We start from the raw sequence: 21,290 nt of genomic DNA, 5'->3' as shown, positions 1-21,290 counted from the left end.
TAGTCTCTGAGTCTTGGCCACTGATGGGATTACATGGCACCAGGGGGCCAGGTGGTGGGTGTGACCCCCGCCTATTGGAATTTGGAGGATCTGGGTGGAGGATGCTCGACTCCAATCCGAGTAGGCTTGGAGATCTCGGCTCCGGAACCCGCGTGGCTTTGTCCCTCTGCCAGTACCTTCATGTGTGCGGAGAGTGGTCTCGGCATGGTGGTGGCTGGTCCTGGAGGTCTTCCGCTGCCGGAGCCCTGGTCGGGGCGGGGAGGAAAGTCTCCTGCCCCTGCGTCTGGCTGTTCCTCACCGGGGTCCCTTGAAGGGGAGCGGGTTGAGCTTTCCTCCCCGCCCCGACCAGGGCTCCGGCAGCGGAAGACCTCCAGGACCAGCCACCACCATGCCGAGACCACTCTCCGCACACATGAAGGTACTGGCAGAGGGACAAAGCCACACGGGTTCCGGGGCCGAGACCTCCAAGCCTACTCGAATTGGAGTCGAGCATCTTCCACCCAGATCCTCCAAATTCCAGTAGGCGGGGGTCACACCCACCACCTGGCCCCCTGGCGCCGTGTAATCCCATCAGCGGCCAAGACTCAGAGACTATAAAATCCAGCTCCCGGACGAGACCAGTGCAGTCTCCTGCCCCTGCGTCTGGCTATTCCTCACCGGGGTCCCTTGAAGGGGATGGGAATTCATTCTGAGAAATTAGTTGCTAGATGGTTTTGCAGAGTTGTTAGATGGTTTCATATGTTTTTTTAGCGAGGTTATCATAGAGTGTACTTACACAGACCTAGATGGTATAACTTACAACAGACCTGGGCTCTAAAGAGAAATCACTATGCCATCAATAGTACCATCATTGACTGAAACTTCATTATGTACATAGTGGTAATTATTTCAGAAGGGCTCATGGAATCAAGATACTCCAGGAAATATTTTTTATTGAGTCAACATTGGTTGACATAGCTGTATATATGCTTTAGGGTTATAGATTCACACGTCAAATGTGTGTTACCATATTAAACCTACCAAGTAAAGTAAAGTAAAGGCCCTCCCGTTGATCATCGATTTGCTCAAGTGGGCCCAGTAACGTCTCCATTGGAGACTTTGTTGTTACTGTATTTGGCATATCGAATACGTCACGGGGAGCTTGCCAGGCTCTGCCATGCGGGCGAAATACTCTCGGTAGCTTGTCAGGCTCTCCAAGAGGGGCGGAGGAATCTAACTTGGGTCGGCCATGTTGGCTGCATGCAAGTCAAACGCCCTACCGCTGTGCTATCGCTCCTACCAAAATATCAATAATCTTTTACCCCATCAATCACATTCCCTCTCCTCCTTTTTCATTCCCCTCCACTCCTCGTAACTTCACTCCTTCAGTTTAATGCAAGCATTTGTTCTGGTTTTGCTTTGTATGCTCTTTTGATTTGTTTCTTTGATTTCTTCAGTGCTTTTCTTTCTCCATCTACTTACTTTGCTTAGCTAATTGCCTCAAGTTTAATTCATGTTTGTACACTTGGCAATAGCTCATCTTTTTTATATAGCTAAGTACTATTCCATTGTGAATATACACTGTCTTCTTATCTATTCATCGACTGTTGTAAATAATGCTGTAGTAAACATATGAATGCCTTATGCTTTTATTCATATTTATATGGTATTTTAAAATTTTTATTTTATTAGATATTAAGGCCCTCCCGTTGATCATCGATTTGCTCGAGCGGGCCCAGTAACGTCTCCATTGGAGACTTTGCTGTTACTGTGTCTGGCATATCGACTACTCTCGGTAGCTTGCCGGGCTCTCCGAGAGGGGCGGAGGAATCGAACTTGGGTCGGCCATGTTGGCTGCGTGCAAGGCAGACGCCCTACCCGCTGTGCTACTGGAGCAATAGCACAGCGGGTAGGGCGTTCGCCTTACAAGCGGCCAACATGGCCGACCCGAGTTCGATTCCTCCGCCCCTCTCGGAGAGCCCGGCAAGCTACCGAGAGTATTGGATATGCCAGACACAGTAACAACAAAGTCTCCAATGGAGACGTTACTGGGCCCGCTCGAGCAAATCGACGATCAACGGGAGGGCCTTTACCTTTACCTTTACCTTAGATATTAAGGCATCTTGAACTACGTAGTTATTCTTAGCTCAGTTTTGGGAGTACAATGTTCCAGCATCAATCCTACCACCAGTGTTGACTTCTCTCCACCAATGTCCCCAGGTTTCTTTCTACCCTTCTCCACCGCATCCCCAGTATGACTCCTTAACAAGTACATTTTTGAAAAATTGGTTGTTGCATAGTCTTTGAATAGATACTGGAAGTGGAATTGCTGGATCATATGCTAGATCTATCTTTAAATTTTTAAGCAGCATCCATGATGCTTTCCATAGAGGCGGAATCAATTTACTTTCCTTCCCAGAGGGTCTAAGTGTAAAAGTTCCTTCTTGCCACGTCCTTGCCAACACTTGTTTCATGTTTCTGGTCTTACTAACAAGGATTATTCTCACAGATGTGAGGTGATATCTTACTGAGCTTTGGTTGACATTTTCCTCATAGTCAATAAAGATGAAACGTATTTTCAGTTACTTTGGTCTTCTCTCAGCTTCTTTGGAGAAATCTGTGTCTATTCAGTTCTGCCCATGTTTAAGTTGGCTTATTATTTTTTGTGGTTGTTGAGCTGTATGAATTATTTATAGATCTTGAACAGCAACCTTTTGTTGGAGTTCGTTGGGTGAGTAATTTTCCCATTTATCAAAATGCCTTTTCATTCTCATGATAGTGTCTTTGGCTCTGCAGAAGCTTTTTAGTTTGATGTAATCCTGTTGTTTGTTTTTGATTTTCTTTCCCATGACATTAGACAAAAGTTCCCAAAGACTCCCTTGGGCTTAGGGCCAATGTTAGAGCATGTCATGCCCATTGTTCTTTCTAAGTATTTTATGGTTTCAGGTCTAACATCTGTGTGTGCATGTGTATGCGTGTGTGCATGCATGCTGTGCGTGTGTGTGTCCATATGTGTATCTGGGTGCCAAGTAGTGGCCTACTTTCATTTGTTTTATTTGTGCTTTTTTTTCCAACTTCATTTATTGAAGACACTTCTATTACTCCACTGTGTGCTTTTAACTGCCTTGTCATAAATTAAATGCTCAGATACATGTGGGTTTTATTTCTCAGTTATCTATCCTATTTGTGCATCTGTTTTTATTTCAATACCATACTGCCTTTATTGCTACCACATTGTGGTCTAGTCTGAAGACAGGGAGCAGATTACCTCCATTCCTTTTCGTTCTTATTTTAAAATAAGCACTGGTTGCCCAAAAGGAGGGAGAGAGAGAGAGAGAGAGAGAGAGAGAGAGAGAGAGAGAGAGAGAGAAGAGAAGAGGAGAGGAGAGGAGAGGAGAGGAGAGGAGAGGAGAGGAGAAGGGAGGGGAAGGGAGGGGAGGGGAGAGGAGGGGAGGAGAGGGAAGGGAAGAGACACAGGCAGGGAATGTGGGGGAATGATGATGGGAGGGAACCTGTGGACACTGGTGCTGGGAAATGTACACTGGTGGAGGGATGGGTGCTGGAATACTGTATGACTGAAATCCAACCATTAACAGCTTTTTAATGCTCTACCTCACAGTGATTCAATAAAAAAGTTAAAAATTAAAAAATTTTAAAAAATGAAACAAGCATTGTTGTGGGAAGACAGGGTCTTCTTTGTATTTAGTTTTCAAAGTTTTCCCCCAGCCTACCCTTTTGTTGCTTTTATTCCAATGGAGAGTGATGGGGAAATCACACACTCGGCTGTGGTACTCAGACACATACTGGTGTAGTGCTGTAGAGATGGTACTCCCTGTGGTTATGTCACTGGGGACACACCATGAGACGATCCCCAATACCACTAGAATCCTACTCAGCTTATGTGGGGCAAGTGCCAGGAATCCACATCAAGGCCACAAGCCTGTGCAACAGAGATTCTATCATGGAGCTACCTGAGGGCCTCTTTTCTTCTCAATCTTGTTTCGGTGGCTCCTTGAGCATAATCTGGAATGGTCCTTGTCCAGAGACTCAGAGTTAAATCTCAAATGAGATCAACTAGTTGCAAAAATTTCTTGGATACCCGGTACCAGCTGAGAACTTCAGGGAGATCTTGGGAGAGGGGTGGGCTAAGTTCCTGCCCTACCAAAGCCCTAGGAACTGCACTCACATCCCAACAGCTGTCACCGTGCCTCTAGCTGAATAATCCAGTTAAGTATTCTGGATTTTCTGGAGCCTGTGGCTGCATTTGCAGTGACATGACGTCTCCAATTCTATGATGCTAACATCCCAGTTAGAGCCCACTAGACTGGAAGGAAATGTAATGTAGAAGCTAACCAATCTCAGCTAACAAAAACATCAACACACAACTATCAATAACAACTATCAAATATCCACAACAGCTAAGTAAACCCTCAGACAGGACTTAATTTTGTGGAGAGATACAACAATTTTCACAAGTTTTCTTTCACTGAAGCATTTTTTGATCATTCCATTACCCAGTTAGTGGTAAAAGGTAAAAAAAGGTAAAGGCCCTCCCGTTGATCGTCGATTTGCTCGAGCGGGCCCAGTAACGTCTCCATTGGAGACTTTGTTGTTACTGTGTCTGGCATATCGAGATACTCTCGGTAGCTTGCCGGGGTGGTAATAGCAATATAAAATAAATCATTGTGGGCCTGCTGTGGGGGCATGCTTGAAGGGTGGTTGGGAAAATGGGAACAGCAGTGGAGGGAAGGTGACAGTTATTGTAGGATAGGTACTAGAGGAGAAATATAAATATTCCATTTCAGCTAAAGGTAATTGAGGAGAGTTAGACATTTTTAAGATAGTTTAAGTTAATCGAAAGTTCACAGTTTGAACTTCTGGGTCCCCAGATTAATGAATCACACAATAGTTTAAACAACAGAGTAGGGCTGGAGAGATAGCTCAACCAGCTAGAATCGTACCTGGGTCAACCATGTGCAATGCAAGCATCTTCCATCCTGTATTATCTCTCGAGCCCTATGTTTTAAATTCACAGATAGTCAACTCAGAAAACTCTACAATCCTCACTTGACCCCAAGAAAGCAGAATCCCAGATTCATGCCCATACTTACTAGTCAATGTTCACTCTCATTCTCTTCTCATCCTCTCTCCATTTCCCTTCCCCAAACTTAACTGCACTCCAACAGGTGCTGTGTAGTTTCTAGTTCTTATCAATAATCAAGAGCACTGAAGAAATAACTAAGAGGACAAAGAACCTCCAGCTACGAGCACATCTCTTCGATTCCACTGTTCTTCCTGCATTAACATATGCCTCAGAGACCTGGGCCCTACGAAAACAGGATGAGAACGCTATTTGGGCCTCTCAAAGAGGAATCGAAAGAGCTATGCTTGGAGTATCACGATTCACTCAAATGAGAGATAGAATCCGGAGTTCTGATCTCCGTCAACGCTCAAGAATCAGGGACTCTGTATCATTTGCCAAGGCATCAAAAATCAGATGGGCTGGACATGTAATGAGGTTTACAGACAACCACTGGACTAGAGCCATTACTGATTGGATTCCACGGGACGTCAAAAGATCGCGTGGATGCCCACCTACAAGATGGTCAGACTTCTTCGTCAAGATCCTGAATGATTGGTTTGAGGCTCTGCATGTTCCTAGAACGAACAGATGCCATTGGGTTATGCTAGCATGCAACAGGGATGAATGGAGACGTTACTGGCACCCGCTCGAGTAAATCAATGAATAACGGGGGATCAAGTGATCAATAATCAAAAACTTCTCCCTACATTTTCTAACTGTGGTTGCTGAAGTTCACCTTGCAATTATAAGAAGGACCACAAGAATTGTTTCAGTCATATTATTAGTTCCTGATAAAATGAGATAGTACGATGGGTAGGGCATGCAGACGACCTGAGTTTGATCCCTGCCACTGCATATGGTTCCCAAACCCCACCAGATTCCTGAGCACAGAACTAGGAGTAAGCCTTGTACACTGCCAGAAATGGCCCCCTAACCAACTAAATATAATAGTAAAGTTAGGTTGGAGCAAAGACGGAAAGATAACTAGACAGTCAGAGTCCTCAGTACCACAAGGTCATTCCCAGTGATGCTCTGGAATCACTACGGCTATATTCAGCGAATGTCTGGGGAAACAAGAATAAGCAAATCAAGGGCACTGGTGGAGGGGTGGGTACGCGATCATTGTATAACTGAAACCCAAGCACAAAAATTTGTAAGTCTACAACTGTACCTCATGGTGTTTCACTAATAAAAATTTAAGAAAGAAAGAAAGAAAGAAAGAAAGAAAGAAAGAAAGAATAAGCAAATCACACAAGTGCCCATCCTTGTACAACATGATGTCTAAATATGACTGTGAAATATTACATGACTGTGAAACATGATGTGTCCTCTGAAGGGGAGGCAGGTGGTGGTATGAGAGTGTCTGAGTGCAGGGTTGGGTGAGCTGAGTAGGGAAGGGGATTTAACAAAGTGACAGTGATGAGAATTAAAGGAGGAGAGGTGAGGACTGGGTACAGATGGAAGGGAAGGACATGTCACTCTGAGAGGACAGCCTGGGTGGCAGGCATTGGAAGTAAGCAGATAAGGGAAAATGAGAGTAGCCTGTGCTAGATAAATGCTCTCAGGATTGCCCCTGCCCCCAACCCTGAACCTTCATCATGCACAGGAGACTCAGAACCTGTCGTTCTCTTGCAAAGTGCCAGGAAGTTAAGCAGCTGGGTCTTGACTAGGTCTCTACCCTACTTCCTTCACGACAAAGTATCATCTGAAGACTGAATAGGCACACTTAGCACGGATGGAATTTGTATTCTGCAGAAAAGCAATAATAGCAGCTTTAGACCATCAGTAAGTCTGTAAGCTGCATATCAAGTAGCATCACTTACACCATTTTTTTTGTAAAGAGATTTATGTGTAGCCTGAGAGCAATGGGAAGTCCAGAAATGATTGAAAAAGGCAGCAATAGCGACTGAATTATGAGGCACAATGTGGTTTTCATTGGCTTTTTTTGTTTGTCTGCTTTGTACACAACCAGCAGTGCTCAGAGGTAACTCCCAAAGGTGCTTGGGTGCTACCTCCCTGCTTAGAGCTTGCAGGTCACACCAGTAGTGATCAGGGGATGCTCCCCATTGGGTGTTAGGGGGCCATGAGGTGCCAGGGATCCAAGCTGAGACTCCAAAATACAAAGCACATTCTCTAATCCTTTATGTCACCTCTCCAATCCCTCAGACATAGTTTGGAAGGCAGAGAGGAAAGGGAAAAGGAAGAGAGAGAGAGGGGGAGGAAGAAAGAAAGGAAGAAGGAAGGAAGGAAGGAAGGAAGGAAGGAAGGAAGGGAAGGAAGGAGGAAGATGAGGACTTTCCTCACAATGAGTATAGTTACTTTGTAATAAAGGAGGCAAGAATAGAAAATGAAGAAAGAAAAGTCTCTTCACTAAATGGTATTTGACAAATAGGACAGCCAATTCAAGAGAATGAATTTGGATCACTCTCTCACACCCTACACAAAAGTTCATTCAAAATAGATGAAAGCCTTGAATATCAGACCCCAAACTATAGAATACATTGAAGAAAACTTTGACCAAACATTTTGTAATATTGACTTCTGTGATGTTCTACAGCAAAGAAATCAAAAGCAAAAATAAACAACAGACTACAAGGACTCTACTTAGCAGAAGAAACCATCACTAAAATGAAAAACATTGTATTAAATGAGAGAAAATATTCACACAGAATACATCCAGCAAAGGACTCATACTCTAAATATATACATTAGCCACAAAATTTATATATTTAGAGTTTTCAACAATTAAAAAAATTTCATCCCCAAAATGCCCATAGCACCAGGGTATCCTCTGATAAGACAGGCTCCTGGCTGATCTGAGACAAGAATGCCTTGGTTTACCTGTAGTTATGTAACTTTGAGAGGAATGAAGAAGAGATGGCTCTCTGTCAGTGCTCAGCTGAGTGAATGTTTGACTACGGTACAATTAAGTATCAGCAGTGTGACTCTTCTTCATTTTTCTCTACCCTTGCACAATCCTGCCAATGTTAGACCCAGACTCTCAAGCCAGTTTAGCTCTCCATAAAAACTCAGTGCTAATGCTGTCTGCTCATTTAGTCTAATATTCATCACCTCTAGACCTGCTTTCAGGGAAGTGAGTTTTGCTGGAGCCAAATGCAGCTTTGTGTCAATCTGGTCCACATGGACTGTCATAAGTGACATGCGGTCCCCATTTCTTTTTTCCACTTTCTTCCTTTATTCATGGCTGTTCACAATGCTCTTCCACACCTTTCTTACCTTCATTATTTTTTTTTCCTTTTTTGGGGTGTCACACCTGGCGATTCAAGGGGTTACTCCTGGCTCTGCACTCAGGAGTTACTCCTGGTGGTGCTCAAGGGACCATATGGGATGTTGGGAATTGAACCCGGGTCGGCCGGGTGCAAGGCAAACGCCCTACCCGCTGTGCTATCTCTCCAGCCCCACCTTCATTATTTTGTGTTGCTTTTTTTGTTCATTCAAGGGTTACACCTAGTGGTACCCAGAGGCTATTCCCAGATTGATGCTTGGGGTTGTTTCTGGCAGTGCTCAGGAGTCCATGCATTGCCAAGGATCAAACCCAGCTCTCCATCACTTGAAGCCTGTGCATTATCCATTTTACTTTTATCCCTACCCCCTCTCCATCATAGTTTTTATTTCACCCTTAATGTCACTAGACTCTATTCTATGTGTCTGTTGTCTCACCCAAAGAAGCTATCTCATAGCGAAGATGTAATTTTGGGGTCTCAGTTCTATTTCATTTATCTCTGTGTCTATTTTGAGACCAATCCCATATTGGTTTGAACACTATCTTTAAAAAACTTTTTAATTGAATCGCCATAAGATACAGCTGCAAAGCTTCTATGATTGAGTTTCAGTCATATAATGATCGAACACTCATCCCTCCATCAGTGTGCATTTTCCACTAACAATGTTCCCAGTAGCTATGTTCCCTCCCGCCACCTCCACCCCATCTCACCCCCTGCCTCTGTGGCAGGCATCATCCTTCTTACTCTCTCTCTACTTTTGGGCATTTTGGTTTGCAATAGAGATACTGAGAGGACATCATATTTGGCCTTAGTCTTCTTTTAGCACACATCTTCCATCCTGAGTGATCCCTCCAACTATCATTGACTTAGTGGTCCCTTCTCCATCCCAATTGCCTTTTCCCCCAGAGCATGAGGCAGGATTCCAAACTTCGGAGCGATCCTCTGGGGCATTGCCTCTACTGTCCTTGGGTGTTAGTCTCATTTATGTTATCCTATATTCCACAAATGCGTGCAGTCATTCTATGTCTGCCCCTATCTTTCTGACTCATTTCATTTAAATGATACTCTTCATGTCCATCCACTTATAAGCAAATTTCATGACTTCATCTTTTCTAACAGCTGCATAGTATTCCATTGTGTAGATGTACCTAAGTTTCTTTAACCAGTCTCGGGTTGTTTCTTTAACCAGTCTCTGGGCATTCGTGTTCTTTCCAGATTCTGGCTATTGTGAACAGTGCTGCAATAAACATGCAAGTGCAGATGTCATTTCTACTGTGCTTTTTTTCATCCCTAGGATATATTCCCAGAGTGGTATTGCTTGGTCATATGGGAGCTCAAGTTCTAGTTTTTAGAGGAATGTCCATATTGTTTTCCAAAAAGGCTGCTCTAGTTGGCATTCCTACCAACAATGAATGAGAGTCCTTTTCTCCCCACATCCACACCAGCACTGGTTGTCCTTGTACTTTTGGATATGTGCCAGTTTCTGTGGTGTAAGATGATATCTTATTGTTGCATTTTTGATTTGCATATCCCTGATGATTAGCATTGTAGAGCATTTTTACGTGCCTTTTGGCCATTTGTATTTCTTTTTTGAGGAAGTTTCTGTTCAGTTCTCTCCACTTTTTATGGGGTTGGAGGTTTTTTTTTCTTGTAAAGTTCTACCAGTGTCTTGTATATCCTTGAAATTAAACCTCTATCTGATGGATATAGGGTAAATAATTTTTTCCCATTCTGTGGGCTCTCTCTATATTTTGGTCACTGTTTCTTTTGCGGTGCAGAAGCTTCCTAGTTTAATGTAGTCCCATTTGCTTATATTTGTTTAGTCAGTAGTGTTTCCTCCTTGAAGATGCTTTTAGTTTCAATGGAGGGTTTTACCAACCTAGTCTTCAATATACCTTACGGATTCAGGTGTGATATTGAGGTCTTGAATTCATTTTGATCTGACTTTTGTGATTGGCGTTAGAGAGAGGTCAGAGTTAATTTTTCTTTTGCATGTAGCTGTTCAGTCTTGCCAGCACCACTGTTCGGTTTTGCCAGCACCATTTCTTGCTACTTTTTCAAAGATTAAGTGATCATATACTCGAGAGTCTGTGTCAGAATATTCAACTCTGCTCCATTGGTCTGTGAATCTGTTTCTGTTCCAATACCATGCTGTTTTAATTACTACTACTTTGTAGTAGAGTTTGAAGTTGGGCAAGGTGATGCCACCCATCTTCTTTTCCCAAAGGATTGCTTTAACTATTTTGGGGGGTTATTCCTCCGTATGAATTTCAGGAAAAAATGAACACTATCTTTTTGTAGTATAGTTTGGATCAGGGAGTATGTTCTCTCCATTTTTCTTTTGTCTAGGAGTTACTTTGGCTATTCAGGGTCTTTGATGGTGCTATCTAAATTTTATTAATGTTTGTTCTATTTCATGATATAAGGCCATTGAGATTTGACAGACTGCATTAAATCTATGTAATGTTTTGGGTAGAATAGTCTTTTGGGAGGTCGGTAGGTAGGCACACCAGCTTTGGTCAGGACTTATTCATGACTCTGTTTAGGGATCACTCCTAGTATTGTTCCTGGGACCTTATGTGGATGTCAAGGATTGAACATGCATTGAATGAATGCAAGGCAAGCACTTTTGCCCCTGCAATCTCTCCAGACTCTAGGATGATCATTTTTACAACATTGGTCCTTGTGATCTATGAGCACAGAAAGTCTCTCAATCTCCTTGTCTTCTACTATTTATTTTAACTGTGACTTAAAATTTTGGAGGTGGAAAGTGGGCCACACACTGTTGTTTTCAGGGCTTAGCCATGGTTCTGTGCCCAGGAATCACTCATAGTGGTGCTCATGGCATCATATGCAATATTAGAGATTGAACTGGGGTCGGTCACATGCCAAGCAAGTGCCTTAATCCCTGTGATATCCCTGCAGTTCAACTTCATTTTTACTTATTTATTTATATAATTTATTTATTTATTTATTGAATCATTGTGGGAAAAGTTACAAAGTTTTCAGGTTTAGGTCTCAGTTATGCAAATATCAAACACATTTCCCTTTACCAATACTTATTTTTTACCACGAAGAACCCCAATAAAACTCCACCCCACCCCTCCCAATGTCTGTGAGGCAGATGAATTCTAGTTAACACTCTGTCTACTTTGACTAGATTCATTGTTTCGATAAAAGATGCACCATTATTATTTAGAGTTTACCCCTCCCCCCAAATCAGACATGCTGACAAACCATTGTGAAATGATTTGCTTTGCTGACAAAGCATTGTGAAATGATTTGCTTTCTACAGCTGGGTTCAAGAATTAAATGTTGTTGTGCAGCCGCTATTGTGGCCACGTGGTTTTGGATTTCTGCTGTCTTACTTATTAATCCTGGAAGTATTTCTACTGAAAGTCAGATAATCAAGAGATTGGTTTCTGTGCTCTGGAGTCGTGGCCGTGCCAGAGAGCCGCTTGTAGGGGGCAACTGGTGACCTCGATAGGGCGTGAAGGACGGGCCGGAATGCCCCCCTTCCCATGAGGTTTTTGTCGCCCCCAGAACCCCGGCTCATATCTGCTGTCCACAAGGCTCCCATGCGGCCGCCATCTTTCTTTCCAGAGAGTAGAGGGTGAATGGAGCAACATCCTTTCCCCTCCGGGCAGGCATGATGGTGTGGATTAACGCATAGTCCGTTCACTTTTCTGCTCCAAGCTGCTGGTTTCTGCATTAAGTCCTTGTGCTTCTGGGGCCGCGGCTGTGCCGAGAGCCGCTCGTGGGGGTCAACTGGTGACCTCGGTAGGGCGTGGAGGACAGGCCGGAACGCCCCCCTTCCCATGAGGTTTTAGTCTCCCCCACATCCCCGGCTCATACCTGCTCTCCACAAGGCTCCCATGTGGCTGCCATCTCAACTTCATTTTTAATGTACAAATCCTTTGCTTTCTTTTATTTATTGATTGATTTATTGAACACTCTAATTTTTTTCAAAGTCTCTGCCCCCGCGCCTCGGTGTTCCTTCCCGGAGTCCCTTGGAGGGGAGCGGGTTGAGCTTTCCTCCCCGCCCCGGCCAGGGCTACGGCAGCCGAAGACCTCCAGGACCAGCCACCACCATGCTGAGACCACTCTCCGCACACCTGAAGGTACTGGCAGAGGGACAAAGCCACGTGGGTTCCGGGGCCGAGACCTCCAAGCCCACTCGAATTGGAGTCGAGCATCTTCCACCCAGATCCTCCAAATTCCAGTAGGCGGGGGTCACACCCACCACCTGGCCCCCTGGCGCCGTGTAATCCCATCAGTGGCCAAGACTCAGAGACTATAAAATCCAGATCCCGGACGAGAGCAGTGCAGTCTCTGCCCCCGCGCCTCGGTGTTCCTTCCCGGAGTCCCTTGGAGGGGAGCGGGTTGAGCTTTCCTCCCCGCCCCGGCCAGGGCTATGGCAGCCGGAGACCTCCAGGACCAGCCACCACCATGCTGAGACCACTCTCCGCACACCTGAAGGTACTGGCAGAGGGACAAAGCCACGCGGGTTCCGGGGCCGAGACCTCCAAGCCTACTCGAATTGGAGTCGAGCATCTTCCACCCAGATCCTCCAAATTCCAGTAGGCGGGGGTCACACCCACCACCTGGCCCCCTGGTGCCGTGTAATCCCATCAGTGGCCAAGACTCAGAGACTATAAAATCCAGATCCCGGACGAGAGCAGTGCAGTCTCTGCCCCCGCGCCTCGGTGTTCCTTCCCGGAGTCCCTTGGAGGGGAGCGGGTTGAGCTTTCCTCCCCGCCCCGGCCAGGGCTACGGCAGCCGGAGACCTCCAGGACCAGCCACCACCATGCTGAGACCACTCTCCGCACACCTGAAGGTACTGGCAGAGGGACAAAGCCACGCGGGTTCCGGGGCCGAGACCTCCAAGCCTACTCGAATTGGAGTCGAGCATCTTCCACCCAGATCCTCCAAATTCCAGTAGGCGGGGGTCACACCCACCACCTGGCCCCCTGGCGCCGTGTAATCCCATCAGTGGCCAAGACTCAGAGACTATAAAATCCAGATCCCGGAACCGGGACATCTTATTATCTCATTCCTACTTTGGACAAACTTGCAGGCTGTCGAATGTAGCCTGCCCACAGGGCAGAGTCTGGCAAACTCCCCGTGGCCTACCAAATATGCCAAATACCAGTAACAATGATGGTCTCATTCTCCTAAAGAGCCTTGAATATAATCTCCGGGCTAGGATGAAAGAGACGTTACTGGGGCCTGCTCGAGGCAATCGACGATTAACAGGATGATGAAATGAAAAATGAAATGAAAATGATTTATTGAATCACCGAGAGAAAAGTTTCAAAGCTTTCAGGTTTAAGTCTTGGTTATACAATGATCAAACACTCCTTGCATCACCAGTAATTATTTTTCACCACCAAGAACCCAAATATACCTCCCTCCCACCCCTCCTGATGCCTGTGTGGCAGATGATTTGTACTTAACTCTCTCTCTGCTTTGAATACATTCATTATTTCAACAAAAGATGCACCATTATTGTTTGGAATTTCCCCCCAACAATCAGAACTGCTGAAAAGGCATTGTGAAATAATTTGTTTTCTATTGCTGGTTATGGAAACCATATGATGTCACGCGGCCGCGATAGCCATGTGATTTTGGATTTCTGATACTTTATTAAGTCTGGAGGGATTTCTGCCAAGAGCCGGATAATTACAAGATTTGTTTCTGTGCATCTGATGCCATGGCCGTGCTGGAGAGCTGCTCATGGAGGGCAACTCGTGGCCTCTGTTGGGCTTGAAGGACGAGCTGGTTCTGCTCCCCTTCCCATGAGGCTGCAGTTGCCCCATCACCACTGGTTCATACCTGGCTCTCCAATAAGCTCTGAGACTGTGGCCATCGTGCTGAAGGGTGGTGGGGTGGGGCGAGGAAGTGGAAGAGACAGACACTCTTTCCCGGGGGTGGGGGGGTGGCATGGCACTGGAGTTTAACGCATAGTCCATTCATGTATCTGCCGCAAGCTACTGGGCTCTGGATTAGTTCCATGTTCCTCTGGTGCCATGGCCATACCGGAGACCCGCTCATGGGGGGCAACTCATGGCCTCGGTTGGGCGTGAAGCTTTTGTCTTCTTTACTAAGTTTGTTCCTAAAATCTTAATTCTTATAGATGTGATTGCAAATGGAATTTTAAAAAGATACATCTCTCTTCTACTTCACTGCTAATACATAGAAGTGCAGAGTTTTGAATTTTGATTTTAGAGCCTCCCACTTTATTGTGTTAGTTTATTCATTCTACTGGGGCTGTTTTAGTGGGGGCTTTAGGATTTTCTATGTGTAGGATCGTACCCTCTGCATTTCCTTGGCAGTTTGTAACCCTGTAATTTCTTCAGTGTGAAGTTATGCTTAGGAAAGCATGTACATAGAGCCCACCAGCAGCTGAAAGAAGAACTCAAGCCACTATTAAACTGTAATTCATAGAAGCAGAACAGAAGTTATCAGGCAAGTCTGGGAAACAATTTTACTGGAAAAAAATTAAGTTCTGGGAAACATAAAGTTTAAATGAATATGCAAGTGACATCTGCACTTGTTTGTTTATTGCAGCACTGTTTACAATAGCTAGAATCTGGAAAAAAAAACCCGAGTGCCTGAGAACAGATGACTGGTTAAAAAAAAACGTTGGTACATCTGCACAATGGAGTACTATGTAGCTGTTAGAAAAGATGAAGTCATGAAATTTACATACAAGTGGTACTACATGGAAAGTATCATGCTAAGTGAAATGAGTCAGAAAGACAGGACATGGAAAGATTGCATTCATCTGGGGAACATAAAGTTACAAAATAGGAGACTAACACCCAAGAATAGCCAAGATAAGTACCAGTAGGTTTACTCTACAGTTTGGAGGCCAGCTGCACACGCTAGGGGAAATGACTGCTCAGATAGAGAAGGGAGCATCAAATAAAGGGTGTTCGGAGGATCATCCCAGGATGGGAGATGCATGCTGAAAGTAGACTATAGACTGAACGTGATTGCCACTCAATGCCTCTTGTGCAAACCACAGCACCCAAAAGGAGAGAGAGAGAACAAAAGGGAATGCCCTGCCACAGAGGAAGGAGGGGATGGGGGGATGGGGGGTGGGAGGGATACTGGGATCCATGGTGGTGGAAAATGGGCACTGGTGGAGGGATGGGTGTTCAATCATTGTATAACTGAAACCCAAGCACAAAAATTTGTAAGTGTACAACTGTACCTCATGGTGTTTCACTAATAAAAATTTTTAAATGAATATGCAAATGATGAATTCATCTGGTGAAAAGATACTTGAACTTCAGCTGAAGACAGCAGCCATGGTGTTGATGAGAACTTGGAGGAAGAACAGAAGCGAATGCTCTCATCGTCATTATTCAGCATTTTTTCTCTTTACCAACAAGTGCTAGGCACAGGGATGCTAGAGCAAGAAGGAGGCATGGTCTATGCCTTGTAGACCTGGATGCGTTGTGAGACAGGGAGACCAAGGAGCAGATCAATGAAGCACAAAGAAGTTGAAAGATGAGACAAAGCTCAGGGGATAGAAGGCCTCCCCAACTCAGATCAGAAAACAAGTAGAAGTCAAGCACTAAAAAGTTATGGAGAAACAACCTTTCAGTATTGCAAGTCATAATACTTAAAAGGGGGGAGAGAGAGATAGAGAGAGGGAGTTGGAGAGAGAGAGAGAGAGAGAGAGAGAGAGAGAGAGAGAGAGAAGTGCCCCTGCCATAGAGGCAGACTGGGGGTAGAATGGGGGCTGATGGGAGGGAAATTGGTTGGGGACACTGGTGCTGGGAAATTGGGAAATGTGGCTGGTGGAGAGATAGGTGTTGGAACACTGTATGACTAAAATCTAATCATAAACAGCTTTGTACGGGTCTATCTCACAGTGAGTGATTCAATAATTTAAAAAAAGTCATGGAGAGACAGCATCTCTAAAGGAATCATGGAAAATACAGAAGAGAGAGCTTATAATTGGTAATTATAATGACAAGTAATGCTGCTGGAGCTTTTAAGAGGGTGAACAATGGCAAGTGATGCTGGAGCCTTACCAAATGAGTGCAGCAACAAATAAATCATGCCCAAAAGCTGCAAAAGTTGACATTCCCATCGACAAGAAACTCCTGTGATTTCCTACACAAGAAAGACTCTTATGCAGCAAGGAAAATGCATGAGCTAGATCTTAACAAGTCAGCAGGACCTTGGTGAACCTAATGATGTTACCGTGAAAGAGGATTTTCCTAAGCTGGTGGGTTCTTAAGAATTGTATGAAAGATCTGCATATAAAATTTAAAAGTTTGTAATTAGTTTTATTGTACAGATGAGTAGATGGGTCCCTCCCCAGATGTCCAGGCCTCTCCTTTACCATATACGACATCACCAGTCCTGTCCCAGTTGCTGACTGGTGCTATGAATGACTGCCCTGTCTGATCCTACACGGTCTAGTCATTTCCCACGAATGCTAGATCCTGTCCCTGAACTGCTCTCTCTGTCCCACATACACTTTCCCCAGTCTACGGCCATAGCCGCCTGCTCATGGGCAAGATTCCAGTGCTCTGTGCTGGTGGCTGGGCCTCCCAATTGCACCCCAGCAGTTTCTGTCATCCTGTCCCATCTTTCCTAGTCTCCAGCCACCACCAAGTGATGTGGGTGGCACCTTGTCATCTGACCCTTGCCTGGGCCTGAGGTTTCCTGGGAGACCCAGCCCTGCTGTATACTGTCCCTGCCTGGGCACACAGTTCTACCTGAAAGAGGAGAGTCCAGAGAGTACTGCAGAGGGAGTGAGGGGGAGGGTGGAGAGGAAGGCAGAGAGAGAGACAGACAGACAGAGAGAGAGAGAGAGAGAGAGAGAGAGAGAGAGAGAGAGAGAAAAGAGAGAGGTGGGGAGCATTGGAAGGGAGGGGAGAGGGGAGGGGGAGAGCCAGCTGGGGAACTTCCTTTTATGTGCTACCAAATCCCACCCCCAACCATCCCAGTGTCCATTCTGATTGGCTACCTGTTTCATGGGCAGAGATTGAAACTGACCTACACTTCTGTTCCTGCTCATTAACATTAAATAGAGCAAGTAACGGGAGAAAACAGACTGTTGCTTATTAGGACACTTGCACATGTAGCAGGAGTAGAAAAAATAATTATCCAGGGTCCAAAGGGAATGGCTGTAATTCGGAGAACAGTTACCCAGGCTCTTCAACGGATGATCACGTTCCACTTCATAAACTGCTTGAACGTTATAACGGGTTTGCATTAGACATGCCATTACTGTCCACATCTGGGGAATTTTAGTGGCTCAGATGTGTCCTGATAGTGAATGGAGATGCCACCTGGCAGTGAATGAAAGTTCAGTAAACACAAAGCCCCACCAGAGACAATCATTGTTCAGAAATCGGATGCAAACATTGGTTCTGAGGTCAATGATCTGCATCTTCCACTAAGGAAGCTGTTACTTTATTCATGTACTTCAACTTGCCTTTTGTGAAGTGGATGTTCAGCAGTATGTCCCTTGTGGAGTTATTAGGGGGAAATTAATGATTTCATTCTGAAACAGTGCTGAAATAACGCCCAGGAGACCAAAAGCAGAGCAGCTAGCAGACTCTTGAACACCCTTCTCCATCAATACAAAACAACGTGGAAATTAGTAGTCACAATCCTGCCCTGAATTCATGGAACATTGAACAGGTTGCCAATACCCAAGTACAGAAAGTGGGGTTCTTTGCAGAAACAGTCACAGACAGGAAAGGTTGAATGAAATCAGCTGATACACCAGTTGCTGAGTGTACTCTCTCTTGAATGATGCAAGAGCTGGGACCGTCTTTAGAAGTGGGTTGCTGCATACGTGCTCACCTCTCTTCAGATTTTTCGCAAACTTTTTCCGGAAACTCTAAACCTGGAAAATCATCACCTCAGTGGCCTGACTCTCAGGCCCCGCCCCACCCCCCTCATACCACGCCCACCTCTCGGCCCCTCCTCTCAGGTCCCGCTTTGTCTGTCAGGTCTCGCTCCGCCCCCAGGTCCCGCCTCCATCTCTTAGGCCCCGCCTCATCTCTCAGGCCCCGCCCCCTCCTCTCAGGTTCTCTTGGGCCGCTCTTTGCCAGGTCTTTCCCCGCCCTTCAGGCCCCGCCCCATCCCTCAGGCCCCGCCCCCGCCTCGCAGGTTCTCTTGGGCCCCGCCTCGCCCCGCTTTGTCGGTCAGGTCTCGCCCTGCTCTTCAGGTTCCGCCTTCGTCTCTCAGGCCCCGCCCCATCCCTCAGGCCCCGCCCTCACCTCGCAGGTTCTCTTGGGCCCCTCTTTGTCAGGTCCCGCCCCGCTCTTCTGGCCCCGCCCCATCCCTCAGGCTCCGCCCCCGCCTCTCAGGTTCTCTAGAGCCCCGCCTCGCCCCGCTTTGTCTCTCAGGTCTCGCCCCGCCCTTCAGGTTCCGCCTATCTCTCAGACCCCGTCCCGCCCCGCCCCGCAGGCCCCGCCCCACCACTCAGCGCGGGCCACGTCGTTGGACTCCGCCCCCACGGGGGCGTGGCTAGCGTACGGGCGCCTGGGCGCGCTGACGTGCTAGGCGCCGCCCCCTGGGAGCCGGGCCAGCCCGCGCGAGCTGCCCCGGCGCTCGGCTGAAAGCGGGGAGGCGGGCCCAACCGCCGTCACTCGGAGCGGACCGCTGCGCGGGAAGCGGCTTGGCGGAGGCCCGGGCGAGCGTCGCGCGTCTCCCGGACGAGCTGCGGACGCGTCGCCCGGTCCCCCGGCATGCTGGACGCGGAGCCGCGGCTGCAGGTGGCGGCCGCCGACTTCGTGTCGCAGTACGAGAGCCTGTGCGCGCTGCAGGACGCGGCGCCGCTGGCCGACGTGCGCGCCTGCCTGCGGGAGGGTGAGCTGGACGTGCCGGCCGACCGCCTGCGCCTGGCCGACTGGACGCCGCTGCTGCGCGCGCTGCAGGCCGCCCGCGATCTGCCGCGCGTCGCCGTCCGGAGCTGCTTCCAGCCGCGACCCGGCGACGCAGGTCCGTGGGCGGCGGCGGGCGGGAGCGGGTCGGGACGTACGTGCCGCGAGCCCCGGAGCATCCACCCGGGCCCGAGCAGTGGGACGGGGAAGGGCGGGGCGGGCGGCAGCGGCTCCCGGGCGGCCTCGCGGGCTTGGTCACCATGGGACCTGGACTCCGTCGTCGGGAGAACGGTCTGGGTGCAGCCGCAGGTGCAGGTGCAAGCTCGGGGCGCTGCCGGGCGGTCCCTGGAGGGCGTCCCGAGAAGGCGCTTTAAAACTCCAGGAATAGTGGGATTGCACGGCGTGGCCCCGTGAGATCGTGAGAACCACTGATTCCTGATACAGGGTCGATTCTTTTCGGTCGCACTGGCGGGACCGTGACTCACAGTGCAGTTGTGCACGGTCGGGTTTCATGCATCCGACTCCGGACCAGAGAGAGAGTTCAGCACCGCAATAAGTTCCCCGAGCCCCTGCCAGGAGTGACACCTGAGCACCATCAGGTGTGATCCTTGAGCACAGAGCCAGAAGGAATCCTTGAGCATGGCCTGGTGTGGCCCAAAGTCACTCCCTAAACAGACAGACCGACCCCTAACCCTCCGAGTGACCTCTTCCTTCCACCGTTATCCCAGGTCCCGCGCTGGGTGAGCCTAATTCTGCTGACCCTTCTTCGGCTCCTGTTGCCTTTGTTCGTGCAGGTTATCTCTCCTGCCACCCCACAAGTGTACAGTGGCACTGAGCACATGGTTTTTGATAAGGGCATCCCTCGTTGCAGTGTCCTGGCATTCTGGCCCAGCTCTGCACACTTGCTCCGCTGCCCGGCAGGAAATAGCGAGCAGTAGGCGCTGAGCACCACAGGTGTGAGCCCAAACCGGAAAAAAAAACCTATTGAATTCCTTTTCAGCATCTTTTTATCTCTTGCAGCCAGTGAGTTGGTCCTGAGCATGCTATTTACGTTTCCATCAATAAAGGACACCCCCCCCCACTTTTTTTTTGGAGGGGAACACACCCAGTGATACTCAGGATGTATACCTGGCTCTGCTCAGGGATCATTCCTTACCAGACTTATGGGATCAACCCCAGGTCGTCCAAATGTCAGGCAGGCTTCCTATTATCTCTGGCCCCTGGGGACCCTTTTATGCCTGAGCACTCTTTCCAGGGCTCTAGGGATCCAAGTATATGAAAGAGGTAAACAGATCAAACACTTTCTGAGGATGACGCAAGCCCAGGGATCTTGCTCTGAAAAGAGGCGGCACCATGGGGGTGTACTGAAAAGCAGGGTGGCGGCAGTGACAGGAATGGAACTCTGGAGCCCTTGACCTGGGACATCTTTTCTGGCCCTGTACTGTAGTACTGTCCTGTAGCACTGTCCTCCCATTGTTCATCGATTTGCTGAAGCGGGCACTTGTTGGTACTTTTTTTGGCATATCAAATACGCCACAGGGAGCTTGTCAGGCTCCTCCATACAGCTGGATACTCTCAGCAGCTTCCTGGGCTCTCGTAGAGGGGCAGAGGAATCGAACTCGGGTCAGCTGCGTGCAAGGATCCCGTGTGCCTCCCAAATCATTCTGGTCATTGAGAGCCTTGGACGGGGTTGTCCTGAAACCGTCCCTTTGGTGTTTGCTTCCATAGAAACATCTGTAAATACCATGACTCTGTGTCTCGGAGGCTCAGGCCTTTGTTTGTTTACTTGGGGGAGGGGACTCAGTCTTCTGAGTCCACGGCCATCCCTTGTGAAAAAAGGAGTTAGAGGGTTGGAATCCTTTGACACCTAAGCACAGAGCAGATGCTTTCTGAGTAAAAAATCAACATGTGGTTAAAAATCACACGTTTTGCCACCTTGTTGGTCTAGGTTTCGAGAGAAGTAAAATCTGCAGGAGCCGCATTCCTGCAATACGCAGCAAAGATGTGACTTACCAGTTGTGCAAATCTCTTAAATGCTGTTTGAGTGCCTCTGGTGCTCTCAGGAGCCTGGAGCTCAATGGACTAGTTCTGAGAGAGAGAGATTTAATCGTCCTAACAAAG

The 21,290-nt window shown here is 47.4% G+C and overlaps 1 protein-coding gene across 2 annotated transcripts in view; it reads left to right on the top strand.

The window, feature by feature from the left end:
- Positions 1-19,033: 19,033 nt before the first annotated feature.
- Positions 19,034-21,290, top strand: part of CEP78 (centrosomal protein 78) — a 29,435-nt gene continuing 27,178 nt past the window's right edge. For both annotated transcript variants that reach the window (XM_056118757.1, XM_056118756.1), the window contains exons 1-2: positions 19,034-19,287; positions 21,118-21,290. In XM_056118757.1, the coding sequence (XP_055974732.1) occupies positions 19,035-19,287; positions 21,118-21,290 (426 nt within the window). In that variant the 5' untranslated portion in view covers position 19,034. The remainder of the gene's footprint in view (positions 19,288-21,117) is intronic.

The sequence above is a fragment of the Sorex fumeus genome, unplaced genomic scaffold (assembly GCF_029834395.1).
Source record: "Sorex fumeus unplaced genomic scaffold, SorFum_2.1 ptg000038l, whole genome shotgun sequence".
Lineage (NCBI taxonomy): Eukaryota > Metazoa > Chordata > Mammalia > Eulipotyphla > Soricidae > Sorex > Sorex fumeus.
This window is presented reverse-complemented; position numbering and strand designations above follow the sequence as displayed.